Source organism: Scomber japonicus, unplaced genomic scaffold, assembly GCF_027409825.1.
Source record: "Scomber japonicus isolate fScoJap1 unplaced genomic scaffold, fScoJap1.pri scaffold_665, whole genome shotgun sequence".
NCBI classification, from domain to species: Eukaryota; Metazoa; Chordata; class Actinopteri; order Scombriformes; family Scombridae; genus Scomber; species Scomber japonicus.
The window spans coordinates 1,412-18,290 of NW_026518715.1; the positions used below are offsets into that span (position 1 = coordinate 1,412).

Consider the following 16,879-nt stretch of genomic DNA (forward strand, 5'->3'; position numbering starts at 1 on the left):
GTACAAGTTATTCATATATTTATTTTCACGTTTTGACCACTTTTAAATTTGACTAAACCACATGGACACATGAAAACATCATGACCCAGATACTGAGATGTGTTTCTAATAAACATTGTACCTTCATTGATGTTCATGTGGTGGACAAAATAGAGACGCTTCTCAGTATGTATTGATGTTACCAGCCAACTACACTGGACTGAAACATGAACTCACCTGAGTTGGAGTCAGGAAAGGAAAGGTAGCAGATGCTTGTTTTCTGAAAATTAAAAAAACAGCAACATTTAGTTAGTTTTTGTCTTCTTTAATGTGTCATCTGAGGTTGATTCAGAGTCCCAAACAGCTAAGACAGACACACACTAGACACAGCGTATCAGCATATGATTTTATTTCCCTGACTATAAATACATAAATAAGCTTTTATTCGGGTCAGTGTAACTCACCTCTTTCTCCGATAGTTTGGAATGATGCGGATAAATAACCTGCAGGACAGATGAACAGAGTTACTACGGTAACGGCACACAGCAGGACTTCATCATCTCACATCTGGAAACTTTGTTCAGCTTCACAAAAAACATCTGCACTTTTTCATCACAGGATTTCAAACTTGCACAACTTGAACAACATTTATTTGTCTTATTTATTCTTTTTTTGTCTATTTGTCTAATTTTACCAGGATCCATTATTTACTGTTTTCAGCAATCACTGAATTAGTTTTGTGTATTCTGAGTCGGATGAATGCCACGTGTGGATTATGTTTTTGTGTGGATGTTTTTGTGTAGTGTTTGTCAACTTTTGTGCAAACACTACAAACCAATTTCTCCCTGTGGGATATTATAATAAAGTGAATTTTAAGAGATAGACAAAATACATTTCTTGACATGGTTTGTTAACTAAAAAAAACTAATTTTTCATTGTAACAAGTTATAATAAGGATGTAAAGTGATTTTAAGTGACTAATGCTGCACATTTTTAACATTAAATACATTTATAGAGTATCTGTGACTAACTACGATGTGTCTGTAACATCACATGGCTCTAGAGAACTGTCAATTACAGGAAGTCAAATAAAAGTATTCTTCAGTGATACTATCTGACTTCAATCAAAATTTGATTGTACTGCTAGTGACTAGACAACATTTTAACATTTGAGAACCTCTTACGCAATACACTTTGTAGAAAAATGCTATATAAAGGGTGTTGATATTAAGATTATTAAGACAAATGTGAAAGTGTGGCTGAAGCAAAAATCAAGAGATGTGAGGATGTTTAATTAATTATTTTATAATGTACTAAGACTATGTGTAGTAATCATACATAAGTGCACCATAAGATGATTTAAATATTTCCTTTTTTACTTCCTTTTTTTTATCATTATTGGTTTTCATATGTAATATTGATATCTGTCTTTTAAACACCTAACTAGGGACAGGAGATGGGAACAAGCTATAATCTCTAAATGCAGAACATAAGTTACTGCAGCTCATTTGCAACAAGCTGAAGTTATACTGTCTTCATTTGTATTGTCCCTAACAAATAAACTAAATAAATAGATAAATATTTGTACCAGAGGTCAGGTCAGATCAGAACTAGTGTAAAATAATACTTTCTTTTCATTTCGGCTAAATCTACACATTACTGGCACAAGAAATGATGAACTACAAGAACTTCAGTAAATCAAAAATAACAAATTAACTTCCCTAAAACAAACTTAAATCAAGTAAACACTCCCCTACAGCACCATATGACTGCAGTTACTAAATATTATCCAGTTAATACAGAAAGTGAAAGAGAGAACGGCAGGAACCTGAACCTTATTCACACATTAAGATACTATATTTACAGCTATTAAAACTTGTACTCAACTTGTTAACACAGTCTCAAAGTGCTCAAAGTGCTTTTCTGTTGTCTGTATCATAAACTCCTCTAAAGACAACAGGTGTTTTTTCCTTCTTTCAGTCTGGGTTATTACAGTAAGATTCAAAACCTGTCATTTAAAAGTGCCTTGCTCAACTCTCCAAGTTTAAAGCCTGAATTAGTTGCATGTTTGTGTTGTTTCAGGTAGCAACAGATAACATACCTTCATGTTAAATGGTAAATGAGGTGATGCTGGGATCAGGCTAGCTCCAAGAAAAAGACACCACACTAACACTTTACCTTGGATAAGATAAACACTACAGGCTAAGTTAATGTACTCGTAACCCTGCTGTGTAAATATTGCATTTAGTAGCATATGTGTGTAAAAAATGCCACCACTGTTAGCCCCAAGATACAACCAACTAAAGCAGCTTCATGGAGATATGTGTGTGCAGGATACCAGGAAATAGTCTGAGCCTTAAATTACTGCTAACTTAGACATGTTTTTGTATCACAAACTCCTCTCAAGACAACAGGTGTTTTCTCTTCCTTCAGTCTGGCTTATTAAAGTAAGATTAAACATTTTAACTTTTATTTAAAAGTGTCTTGCTCAACGCTCCAAGTTTAAGGCTTGAATTAGTTGCATGTATGTGTTGTTTCAGGTAACAACACTTCACCTTGGATAAGATAAACACAACAGGGTCTATTAATAAACTCTTAATCCTGCAGTGTAAATAATAATCTGCTGCATTTAGTAGCATATGTGTGTAAAAAAAATGCCACCACTGTTAACCCCAAATATAACAAATGAAGCAGCTTCATGGAGATATTTATGTGCAGGATTCCAGGAAATAGCCTGACCCTAAATAATTGCTAACTTAGACATTTTTTTAAGAGTTTCACATGATCCAAGCTTCCTCCCCCCCCTCCCCTCACCTCCACCGCCTGCCCCAGCTCCAGGTCGAAGCCCACCACACAGATGCAGTGCAGCCAGGCGGAGAAGCGGTCCCAGGGCAGCAGCAGAGCCTCCTCCTCCGGCGGATCCTCGTCTCCTCCGGGCCCGGCGGGCAACGTTATCTCCTCGGCCGGAGAGATGCTACTAGCGTCCTCCAGCTCCTCCGGCTCCTCCACCTGCTCCCCCAGCTCCTCCGGGCCTTGTAGAGCCATGTCGACGGCCCGACGCTTTGGGGGAATGTTAACAAGGTTTACTGGTTGAGTTTAGCGGTGTTTCTGTGAGGTTTCCCCCCCTCTCTCTCCTCAGGGAGCAACAACAGCAGGCGAGTAGCGGTTCGGGAGTAGCCACTCAGCTAGCACTTAGCATAGGGGCAACGGTAAGAGCGTACGTAGAGTGCGTAGTTACGAAAGGTACACGTCATCACGTAAGGCTCCTTACGTGTTAATATCTTATATACAGTCTATGGTTAATATAAGCACCCCCCTCCAGGCACTGAGGTGTAAAATAATGTTAAATTTATGGAGGCTCATTAATGCTTAGAAAGAAAAGAGAAGAAGAAGAAAGAAAGAAAGGAAAGAAAGAAAAGAAAACGTTGGAAAGAAAGAAAGAAAGGAAGAAAGAAAGAAAGAAAACTTAGGAATGACAAAAATAAAAATATTAATGGTAGATTATGAGACACTGAAGTTTTAACTCTTAAAGTGTAAATTATGATATACCAAGTCAAACTTTTGACAAATAGTTTTTGTATACAAAACTATTTAAAAATAATATACATATATATATATATATATAGTATATAAATAGTACATGATTATTAATATTAATATTAATAATAATAATTCAAAATTCAAAATTAACAACAAATCACAAACTTTGACTTGCTATATTCTTAGTAAAACTCATAATTCTGATTTAATAAATCAAGATTTTATCTAATGATCATGTTTAAATTAACTGCTTATCTCAAATTCTGTCCACTGAGGAAGACCATGATTTGCAAAAGAAAGCTAATTTTTCTACAGTAGACTAACACTAGAAACAAGAACTAATAAAATAATGTTATATGTCTTTATTGATAATTGTCATATTGTAATTTTGAAATGTATATTATAATATTTATTGTAAAGTATCTTTGTGTTTCCTCGCTGACTGTTTGAGCTTAAATAACTGTCATATTTAAAGATACTCACTACTGGCACCTGCTCCTGCCAACAACGTCAGTGTATTCTGCTGCATCAGCGTTGTTCCCCTTCAGATCCCCAACTCAAAGTATAACTCACATCATTGAATGAATTACTTCTTTAATTGCAGCCTGACTGTGAATCAGGAGCATGGCAGTAAATCAGCTTTATCTAAATCCTTTAATAGCTCCAACACCTAGCAAGCAGATGGATAAAATAGAGTGGGGGTGCTTACAGAGGGACTAGTACAAACTTGTTTGAACCCCCCTGTTGGCACTACTTGTGACGCAAATCCACATTATCATGAAAAGAGAGGAAAAAGCTTATGTTGTCTGAGTGTGCAAACAAATCTAAAACTAATAGTGTGGTATTATAATGAGTGGTACTACACAATTGCATTATACACATGTTTGCATAGTTTTTCATTTGTCATTGGTTCTTAGAGAAATTATATTTAACGCATGGCTAAAATATGGCAGAAATCAATACGTATACATCAATACATATAATTAATTATGCAGATAGACAAATTCAACTGTAAATCAATTGTTAAATCATAAAATATCTCACTTCATGGTCCATATAGTAACTGAATAGCTGTGCCAAATATTTAGATTATATCACATTAAAATTGACTCACTTAGTTACAAGCTAAACACCTGCTGCCAAATAGTCAAATAAAAATAAAATTCAATCTTAAGCATAGCAGAATGTCCTATTGCATCATTAAATAATATCCTCAATGCTGAACAATAATGATTATAATAATAATGATAATGATAATGCACTATAAAACAATATTTCAAAGTGCTTCATGCAAAGCTGAAATAGAAAAAAAAACAAGAGTGAGGTCAGAAAACAGAATAATTGAACACAATCCACAGTATTTAAGTAAATGCTGTACAACTGGACACCATAATGTCAAACTGGGATAAGAAGCTAATCAAAGTAAGATGCTGTTAAATCTGAAATAGTCCGACTGTTAGCTCAGTGACAGCTGGTCTCCTGCTCACATTGCTCTGCAGGAGGGCTGGGCAGGGCTGCAGGGACGAGGACCAGGATCTAGCCTTGGATGACGACTACCAACCACAACCTGAACCTGGAACAGGCAACGAAGACTTTCTTATTCTGACAGAAAAAAAAAGAATGAAACAACAGTGTGAGGATGTAAAGGTCTGTTGTAGTTTGCAGCTCTATTTGATCTTGACAGGCTGCGTTAGTCTCTCAGTCCTTGCCTCGCCCTTCACTCTGGTATATTTGGTACAGACTGATAATCAGCCTGATCCCAAAGTGAATCCTGCATCAACCCTCGGGCCTTTCAGACCAGCCAAGACCTTCAGCAGGACGACTATATACAACTTTAGAAACATGTCAGTTTTAATAATAATACACCGAGTGTTAAATGGACTCCAGCTAAAATGTTCCTACATCAGCGACGCCAAGTTGTCAACAATAATTCAATATTAGTAGAGATACAAGAAAAATATATATATATACGAGCAAGACAGTGGAACAAATGAAGGTTTCTAAGTGTTCTCACATGTGAAATTAGACCTGAAGTATGCAACATCAATAAATCAATCATAGTTCAATAGATGACTGTATTTCAGTAGTTCGTCAGGTCAAATTTGCTCCACTGAATTCCTGAGATTGTTAACTGGACTTAAGTTTCAATTTCACAACAATATCTGTCCACTTTCTTCAGACTAGGAAAAGTAATGTGAATAAAAGAATAAAAACTGGAGCCCATACCTGAAACAATTCTGCTGTGTAGGTTACTGTTAGGTTGATGTTGTCCTTCATATACAGTATATAGTGCATTATTTAACATATATATGTGATATATTGCATTCATTTGGCAGACAGAGAGCATCCATTTATCTTGGAATTTGATTTTTTTGTATTTCATGATCAAAATAAATGAAAAATAAATTTATAGTTATCAATATTATGATTTTTTGGTGAATTTTTAATCCTTTTGTGGCTAATTTAATGTCTGTTCTGTTTCTTGCAGCTATAATTATTTTCCTGTTTATGCATTTAGAAATCTTTATTGTTCATTTCTCTTTCATTCACCTGTGCACCACCTAAGATATAGTTCACTTTCTCTTCAGGACTTCGGTGCTTCTGGTGTGCTCAGTTGTTTGATTTAGTGTGGCAGATGTGGGTGGTTGTGACACCTCAGATAGTCTTGTGTGTTTGTGCATGGTGGTGCAGGGTGGGTGGACATATAGAATAAACTGTCACGGCATTTCCTTTTCCTTTCCTAAACAGTCCAGTATCCTGCTTCTGATTGTCAGATACTCTCCAACCTGACTCTGTGTGGCCTAATAAAGATTATAATAAGTTATAAAAACATAAGCCTTACTTTATCACCTTTAATCTGCAGTGGCACACTCACAGTGCACCCCTGTGGGCTTTGTTATAACATGACCAAACAGGAACCTCAGATTGTAAAAGCTTCAGGCCACAAGATTTCGTAACCTGGGTCTGACTTTATGTTGAGAACAGTTTGTTCAGGTGGACAAAAAAGCCAAACACTTATATGCTATTTAATCTGAATGTTCTTTGTTACATCTCTTGTTGAATAATTCATTACTAAATCAAATAAAATGAGCAGCAGTAAAGCCCTGTGGTGTTTTATTCCCCCATTCTTAACTCCTCTACTGTCTCATCCAGCATTGATTTGGTCTCAGCTGTCGGTTCACCGGGACGCTGCAGAGACGTTTCTTGACCTCTAAGCAGAATTTGATCTCCTCCCATCCGACCCCCACCGCCGCACCCTACTGTCACAGTCAGTCACCTGTATAAAAACCCTGTAGTGGAAATGGAAAATATTAGTGTTGTGTTTTTATAATATATAATACCTTTGCTAGTGTTTCAACAATGATGAAATAATATCCAGTAGATGAACACATAGGAGGAAAAGTTATATTTACTATTATCTAGTTGTGTCATCTTCACTCTGGGAGTCCAACACAGTCAGGTTCTGTTTGGGAGGAAAGAATATGTTTCTTATGTCATATAATGTTATTATTTACAATCACATAATAAAAATGTCTGTAATATTCTAATAAAGACTTCAAGTTTTGCATTTACATTCATGATGTAGCTAAATATTTTTAGATTTCAGAAGTATATTATCTAAAGCAAAGTAGTCATGTTTTCCATTCCCTGTTGTTAATGATTAGTCTCTAAGTCTTATTATTGACCAAATAAGCATATTTTCAGTCACATTATCAAGCCCATCGCATATTTTTCAGTGTTTATATTTCCCCATAATCAAAACACCACCTTTTAAAGATCCCCTCCACCCAAAAATGTGTTTTTCTTCTTGTTCCTACAGTTGAATGTTTGAGCTTCAAACTGAGCTTTGCAGAATGATGTACGTGCAGAGTTTGACACCAGAAGTCTGTTTTTACATTCATCTGCTCAAAGTGGAAAGTTTCTCTGTGTGCTAATTGAAAATCCAAATTTTTTAAGGGATAGTCCTTCAACCTACTTTGGAAGTCAATCCTGGTCAAATATGCAACTCGCACACGTTTGATGTGGAATCAGAGCATAAACACTGAGAATGGACTTTACAGCGAAGTAGGAGACATCTCATGTACAGCCGTCCAACTTCTGAGATGAAAATGATTTGCATATTTATTTTTGATTCTGGATTTTTAATGAGGGAAAATGAGCAGATGCTATTTTAATGATTTTAACAAGACAATTAGTCAAAGTAGTTGTTTTACTGGACATAACCACCTACTGTATGAATTAACATGTCATCTTTTTACCATTTAATCCCAGTGCTATTCCTCACATTGTTTCACCTGTGTAGGCCAATATCTGAATATTGTTGTGTTGTTATTTTGTGTAACCGTATTGGAGAGCCAATAAACCGGAGTCAAATTCCTTGTGTGTGTAAACATAGACTACTTGGCCAATAAAGATGATTTACATACATACATTATACATCTTAAATCATGTCTGGAGGCGGAGGGGATCTTTAAACTAAAATAAACATGTAAAATATGTATCATTTGTAAGCACAGTCTCAGTGTCAGCATTAAAAAAACATCAATTTATTGCATACACATTAGTTTATTGGAGGTTTCCAAAAACAGCAGAGAGAAAATCATGGATGCAGCCTTTATCAATTATGCCAAACAATGAAACATACTACCGATAGATATCAGGGAAGTCAGTTCACTACTGCTCTTCTTTTAATAGTTGTATTTTACTCAGTTTTATATATTAATTTTATTCTATTTTTAGCAACTTACTACTATTTTATTGTTATTTTTATTCTTATATTCCATATTATATTACATTAATATTTGTATTTCTTTCCTCTTTCTTTTCTGTTCTTTTTTCTTAACATTGCTCTGTAATGTGTGAGCTGATGAAAGGTGCTATACAAATAAAGCTATTATTATCATCATTATTATTATTATTATTATTATTATTTTTATTATTACATCTTAAATCCATGGCTAGATCTGCCATACGGGCAATCTGGGTCAAATGCCCAAGGGCCTTTGAGTAGGATGCCTTCAATGATGGGAGAACAGTGGTTAGGTTGTATCAACGAGTTTGTGAGAAAAATAATCAACTAGCTGATGGATAGAGTCAGCAGTAGCCAAAAAGCCCAGCAGGATTGCCAAAAGAAAGTAAAAACAAAAAGGGAACATAAATTAGTTGTGGGGTGGTGGTGGGGACGATGAGCTTCAGCAGTGCCAAGGGGCCTCTGGCAGTATTAATCCAGCCTCGCTTAAATCACGTCTGGAGGGAATCTTTAAACTAAAATAAATATGTTAAATGTGCATAATTTGTAAGCATAGTGTCAGTGTCAGTGTCCATTAAAAAAAAAAAGATTGCATATATTAATACTCATTTCAACCGACTTTAAGTAATCACCCATGGACGTATTAATAGATGAATAGATTAACCACATTTCTGATTAAATATTGAATATTGAATCAACTTTATTATGACAAAGTTTATAAGATTTCTTTTTTGTTTTTTTGGGAGGGGAGTGATTATGTATAGTGTTGATTAGTAGCTGCAGACAAAATATTCAATTATATGTTCTTTTTTTTTACTTTATTGACTATATTATTTATGCATGTTATAAGTATATTATCAGGTTGCCTTATGTTGCATGTGTATCCTCCACTTCATGTGACAAAAAACAATTTATTGCACACATTATACTCATTTCAACCAACCAACTTGCACTTACTATTAGATTAAGCACATTTCTGATTGAATATTGAGTCAATATTATTATGATAAAGTTTATAAGGTTTATTTTTTGGGAGGGGAGAGATGATGATGTTGTTGATTAGTAGCTGCAGACAATATCAATACATGTATTCAATCATAAGTACTTTTTTTTAACTTGTTCGAATATATTATTTATGCATGTTATAAGTATCTGGTTGCCTTATGTTGCATTTGACTAAAAAACTATTAATTGCATACATATATACATAATAATTTCAACCAACTTTAAGTAATTACCCTTGCACTTATTATTAGATTAAGCACATTTGTGATTTAACACTGATTCAATATTATTATGACAAAGTTTATAAGATTTCTTTTTTGTTTTTAGAAGGGGAATAATGATGTATATTGCTGATTAGTGGCTACAGACAATATATTAAATCATATGTACATTTTAAAAAAAACTTTATTGACTATATTATTTACGCATGTTATAAGTATATTATCAGATTGCCTTATGTTTGCATGTGTAGCCTCCACTTCACATGACTTAAAAACCTATTTACTGCATACACGTTAGACTTAAAATATAAGAGTGTATTGTTAGTTAGATGTAATGAGATCAGCGGTGAGTGGATGTGACTCTGGCAGTGAACCCCTCCCTCCCTCCTCCCTCTCTCCCTCCCTCCCTCCCGCCCTCTCTATGTGCTCTGACTGCTCTGCCTGCTCTGACTGCTCTCTAGTTACAGTATGGCGGCCAGGACTTGCGGAGGAGGACAACTTCTTCTAGATTCCTCCCAGAAAACTGCTGAAAGGCGACGGCTATAACTCCAAACCCCTCCCCACACAACCAGGACTGTGATACAGACAACAACAACAACGTGAGCCTGTACCGAGGATTGTTTTTTTTATTTCTTTTTATTTTACCTCCTGGAAGATAAACGGACTGATGTGATGCGTGAGGAACCCCGCAGCAGCCCAAAGAAACTCCCCTTGATTCTGACTCTGACTGTCAAGTTAGCCCGGCTAGCCTAGCTGCTAATGCTAATGCTAAGGCTAAGTCAGTGAAAGCAGCGTCTTCAATGCTAACGTCCGCTGCTAGTAGTAGGGTTCCGTTGTAAAGAAACAAACACACACAAAAAGAGGATTTGCTTTACTGCGTTTTATTTCCTCCAAGGAGACAGGTATGGCATTTTGTTCCCACTCGGTAAGCGAACTGAGAAAACATTTAAAGACCTGGGTGATAAGTTTGTGAACACTCATTAGCCTAGCCTAGCTTAGCTTAGCTTTAGCTAAGCATTGGTACAGCGCCAGAAAGCGTTGGCCAGGCTGGTTAGCGCTTAGCTTAGCGAGCTAACGAGCTAGCCAATTAGCATTTTAGTTGCACAAGAAGAACCTGCTAATCCCTGCCTCACAGTTCATCCCGGCTGAGTGTTTTTTGCGCGTGAAGCCTCTGTATTAAGTAGTTAACCTAGACAAAGTGAAGAGAGGAGATAGGAGGATATTTAGTGTATTTGACCATGCATGTGTTGTAACTCAGGGGTGTTTCTCTTTTAGGTCTCATAGGTGTTCTTCTCTCTGCAGAGGGGAGTGGTGGTGAAACGTCAGGTAGCTAGAGCAGAAGGTTTCCCCCCATGTATCAGGGGGGCAACAAGGTCACTCAGATTATTATTATGGCTATATGAAATGATGACTATGTTAATTACAGGTGACATGTTATTAAGAAACGCCAAGTGTGTGTCTGTGTAGGGCTGAATGCAAGACAAGACAGGACTATTAAACACGGCAACGAAAAGGGTGCTTCAATTTGCGTTTGATAAGTCAGCGTTATTGATAGTTTCCTGGATTGGTAACTAATCTGAATTGAGCACTAGTGACTGATTATTTGACGTGAACTCATTGCTATCTTTAGGATATTGGTGGTGGTAGTAGAGGTGGTGGTAAGGAGGCTAAAGATATAAAAGTCTGCTGGCTGATTGAGCTCCCCCTTTCCATTTTTTTTTGCTCCACAGAGCTGGAGTAGTTTGATGGACGTGGGGGGCTGTTTGCCAGACTGTCCCAGCTATACTCAGTCATGTATGTCTTGACACATGGCACCTTGGTCTGTACATAGTGCCTGCTGTCAGATATAAGTGTCGTTATGTAGCTTTTTTGGTGGACAAGCAAGCGAAGGGGAATGTCTCGTCTTTTTTTTTACACCTGTCAGTTTGTTTTTTATTTTCATTTTTTTCCAAACACAGGAAAGTCTTGTTGAATCGAAAAGCGGGAAAGAAAGTGGTGCAGTGGACAATGTTTATTAGTTAGTGCCTAAAAGCTTTTGGAAGACTAATAACAACCCTGCCTGCCTGCACACAGGCTATAGATATTGTAGATTATACATTTTTTTTTGGGGAGGATTGAAACAGAAGCCTGCCACTCTGGATCAAGAAGACTTGTCCCTCGTGTCTGGTTGGAGTAACACTCTCAAGCCAAAATCAATGCCTTCAGCGCTGGCTGTGTTCGCCTGCCGACCCAACTCGCATCCATTCCAGGAGCGGCATGTGTACCTGGATGAGCCGGTCAAGATCGGCAGGTCGGTGGCTCGCTGTCGCCCTGCCCAGAACAATGCCACCTTCGACTGCAAGGTCCTGTCCAGGAATCATGCCCTCGTCTGGTTCGACCACAAGACCTGCAAGGTAAGAGGAAACGATAAAGACGAAGCTGATATGTGATTACTTTTTCCTTCTAGGAGTCACTTTCCTCCAGGATATTTGGAGGAGGTTGGTGTAAATCTTCAAATACTTTGATATATGGGTCAATGATGTGATGCAACACAGTGTGTATTGGTGTCACCAGTACTTTTTTAGGAAAACATAATTATATATAGGAAAATAAGTGAACTAAAACGTGGAATAAATATAATCTACTTTTAGCAATCCAACACTAAGGCTTTTAATAAGATATTTCTGAATTTGATTTTCTCCATATCGTCCAGCCCTAGTTAAAATTTTCACACACTTCCTGATATATATATAATAAATGGGACCCATTACTCCCAAAATGCTGCAGTAGACAAGCCTCTACAGTAGACTTGCATGCTGTAACTTCACAAATGTCCACCTTAAAAATGATTCATAGTCGTATTTAAGTTAACACTCGTCTTACCATGAACACACATTCAACTCTTTTACACAATAATACCCCCCTGGAGCAACGCTGTGTCCTTAGTGTGAACTCCAATGAGTGAACTGATTCAGTTTGTTTAAGGCTGCATCCACATTAACGCGTGTTTGCAGGAATACGTCAAAAAGCTGGAGTGTTGCCTTCAAGTGTTGTAGACAAATCCAACGCTGACTGTACTTGGAAGGTAATACATAATCCCAATTGAGCACAGGAAATGTTCCCAAAACTCAAGGGATTATGGGTAGTAAAACACATGGAGTTTCTCATGCTTAGGAAGAGGTGGTGGGAGAAAAAAAAAAGAAAAGCAGAACAAAATAAAAAGTTTGGATCAGTTCTGGATTTATGTTCCCACCCTCGACCCTAAATGTCGGACCTGATGGAAGAAAAGTCTGTCCAATTAACGAGACACCTGAGTCGTATCATTTCTGTGTCCAAACTCAGCGGGTAAATTTAACTCTGAGCCTTTCAGAGCTGGTTTAAGTTTTAATCCCGGCTCTTTTTTTTGTGTTTCTACTCCACTGAAACAACAGAGAAGGTTAGGGTGTATATTATAATGAATTTAAGATACTCTAAAACCAGTATGTGCTGCCTGTTTGAGATATTTGTTACAGATTTTAAACATAAAGATCCAAAGTTAAAGGTGTAATTTTTATCTTATTATTGGACATTTGGCTCCTATTTAATACAAGTACGTAGTCTTATTTTGTTATATCTTCTGACATGTTGTCTTCATCTTCACCAGTTCATTTCACAAATACCTTCCGAACTATTTTCTACCCTTTTTTTTAAGGAACACTTGCAGCAAAAATCACAAACTCACCCTGATATTAAAACAATGAACAGGTTACGAAAATAGTCGCTTCATTTATTATCTGTCAATCAATTCAGAGTCGCTTCAGCACCAGTTACTCTCCTGTGAAATATATCTAAGTGATTTTTTTAATCATTCAGAAAGGTGTGATTGTGGTTTCTTGTTTATTTATTTAAATGAAGAGAGTGTCATTTTGATTTAGTCAGAAAACAGTTGCAGGCTGGATTTAATCCTTGATTACAACAAAATTTAACCCTTAAACAGGCAGGAGTGGAAAATGATGTTACTGGTTTACAAGTTTACGACCTTATTTGCACCTAAGTAAAACATTTCCACAAATAACTTTAAAAATACATTGCCCCTATTAAGGTATAAAACATGTATCTATGTATGTCCTGGTACACGTTGCCTGTTTAAGGGTCCCATTGATTTGAGTAATGTCCGTAGTCCGCTGTAAGACCAGACTTAATCCTTATCTGGGAATCAAACCTGCTATTTCCTTAAAATCCTCAGGTTTGACATCTAAAGCAGACGGATCAAATCTGAGCGTCGTAGCATCTGTCGTAGCGTGGTGGTTTCTGTGTGTGTGTGTGTGTGTGTGTGTGTGTGTGTGTGTGTGTGTGTGTGTGTGTGTGTGTGTGTGTGTGTGTGTGTGTGTGTGTGTTTGTGTGTGTCTGTAGTTTCTCCGTACAACAGGTCAAACAGGCTGAGACAGCCACGGGATTACCCAGCTATGTGGCATGCAGGGACTTTGAAATACCCTGTGTGCACTTGTGTGTGTGCGTGTGTGTGTGTGTGTGTGTGTGTGTGTGTGTGTATACACAGTATAAGCTATTTATAACTACAGTATCGTCATCCTTTCCTCTGTTCAGGAATACACACACACACACACACACACACACACACACACACACACACACACACACACACACACACACACACCAACACACACACACAGGCTGATTTTTTGGCACTTGTAAGTCACCAATATATCTTGTATTGAGATGGATTAAACAGGATCAGTTATTAGTGGTTCTGATTTATTATCACTGATTTATGGCTCAGATTGATTTAGGCCGGTACTTTTTTTTTTTTTTTTTTCTGTGCTGATTAATATCGTCAAACTCTCAAAACGATGAACCTCAAAGTGCTTTATATATGAAACATAAAATACATCAAGACACAATATAAAAGCAACACATGGCGAAATAAACAGATATTTAAAACATGATTAGAAGTTTTAAATTGTAAATAGAATTAAGTTGAATTAATAAATATGAGGTGCTCTGAAACCAATATACGCTGTCTGTGAGAGACATTTTCACAGATTTTAGTTTTATTTTATTGTTGGACATTTGGCTTCACATTCATTGCAAACACAGAGTCTTATTTTGTTATATAAAGTATAATGCATCAGAGTTTTCCATACACGTCAGGAGCTTTGGCATAATTTCCCAATTTATTACTAATTTTTATCCAGTTTTTATATTTAATCTTTTAGTTATGTGTTGTACCTACTGCACATTTTACCCAGGCACAAGATTTTAGATGATAGCTGCACCGTGCATACTCTAAATACGATTGAAAGTTTTAAATTAGAAATAAAATTAAGCTAAAATAGAGTAAAGACGGATAGCAACAGAAGAATAAAAAGTTATAGTGCAGTTTAAGATATTAACGCTAAAATTGAGCTTGATTTAAAAGTAGCTTCAACATACAAAAACAGACCTCAGCTAAAGGTGAATAATTATAATTTATGAACTCTTAAGGCCCCAAACACAAGAAGTAACACCTGATTTTAATCAAAAGGTAAAATATTACATTATCTTCATGCATATCTTTGGCAGCTACGTTAGCAAACAACCTAAAACCCCCTCCTCAATTTCTGTTTAACTGCTCTTTGTGAGACAGAAAGTTTCTATCAACAGTCATTTCAACTCAAAATTAGGGGATTTTTGTTGCACATGCTGCCATCTTTAAGTAAATCCTAATCAATACATATCCGTTAATACTGGCTTATAGCACGTGGTGAATAGACCCCTTCTTCACAGCAGACATTTTAACGTCACCAGTGAAACTAATAATAACATTAACAGTAAACCAACATGTACTACACCACAGCTTAGTCATGAATTAATTATATTATTTGCATATCAACATATCTGCTGAGAAAATGTCTGTTTGTGTCATATTAGTCAAACTTTACCGCCATGTTTGATATATAATTAAACAATAAAATCTCTTTATCATATCATATCTTTGTGACAGAGTGTTAGCCTAAACCAGTGCAGCATTATTAATCTGATTTTACTCTTGGTATATTAGTATTAACTGAGGTCGCCATGGCAACGGGAAGCAACATAAAAACCAGATGTTATAGTTGAAAATGATTGATTAGCTAGAAATTAAACCAAAATGATGATAATAATAATAATACACATGTAAACACACACACATGCTTGGCTGTAACATAACATGACTAAATCTATGTTTTTACACTTCTCACTGTGTTAAAGTGACATAATGTGGTTGTAATTTGTCTTTCGGTTCAATTAGGACACGTGGTGGGTGTGTGCATACAATTAATATTACACACACAAATACACAATACACTGAATTAAAATTATGGAAATTGGAGAGTGACTGCAAAAGGGAAATAACTTAGCTCAGAATCCAGTCGGTATCTCTTTCACACACACACACACACACACACACACACACACACACACACACACACACACACACACACACACACACACACACATATAGATCTGGCTTGCCTAACCAACACCTCACAACTGTAGGTTCCTCTTGCAGTACAGAACTCCGTTGGTCAAATGAGTGTGCAGTTTTAAAGTTAGTTAACAGTTTCACTTTGCTCCGATAGCGAGTGTTGAAACAAGAGTTTGACGCAAGGTTGTCGGTTTGTTTTTTTCTACCTGAAACTCTTCCTCACTGTGACCGAGAGCGTGTCCTGCTGCTCGTTAAGCAACCCGAAAGTTGAATGAGGTAAAATAAGTGTAAGTAAGTATATTTTTTATTATTGTATGTGGTTAGTTTTATCTTTTAGTGATAGCTTTGATGCTTCTCAGGCTCGTCTTTGTGAGATAAGAGAGTGAAGACTGGAAGATAAACAGGTGTGGTTGATTTGGGAGCGTCATGTGATTGATGAACCAATCAGTCGGCTCAGTGATCCAGTAGATCATCGTATTATTGATGTGTTCGTTTTTCACATCGGAGCCAGAGAGAGAGAGAGGGAAGGGGGGGGGGTCTTCTGTCCCACCGTAAGACTGGTTAGACTTTATCACTGTCTGTCATAATCTGCTAACTTCAAGATATATCTAATAGCTTTTTATTGTCATTTATTTTCATTTTTGTGTTTTTTTAAATAATTGGCAAAGCTCAACCTCTCTGTAAACCCGTAGTGGTCCAGTCTGTACATCTTTTTTTTCTTCTTCTTCTTTATTGAATACAATATACAAGCAACCAGTCATTCCAGTTCATAAAATATATTAAAATAAATGTATTTAAAGTAGTTCAAAGTTGAAAGCACTTCATTTGTCATTGTTACAAGAACGAGGTAGCACAGCATCTCTAGAAAATAGGCAATAAAAGTTGTAATACTAAATAAATAGATGAATAAATGGCACCGTACAAGACTAAAATCAATGAAGTGCAATAAAAAAAACAAAA

General features: G+C 36.5%; 1 protein-coding gene across 1 annotated transcript; it reads right to left on the bottom strand.

Annotated features, from left to right (window-relative positions):
- Window positions 1–216: 216 nt before the first annotated feature.
- On the bottom strand, window positions 217–3,133 carry LOC128354826 (protein DENND6A-like; the record flags this gene model as incomplete). The annotated part of the gene is made up of 3 exons (XM_053314976.1): window positions 2,794–3,133; window positions 444–482; window positions 217–259 (listed from the first exon to the last, which is right to left on the bottom strand). Coding segments are annotated over exons 1-3 (313 nt in total), but the record flags the coding sequence as incomplete, so codon positions are not given.
- Window positions 3,134–16,879: the final 13,746 nt, after the last annotated feature.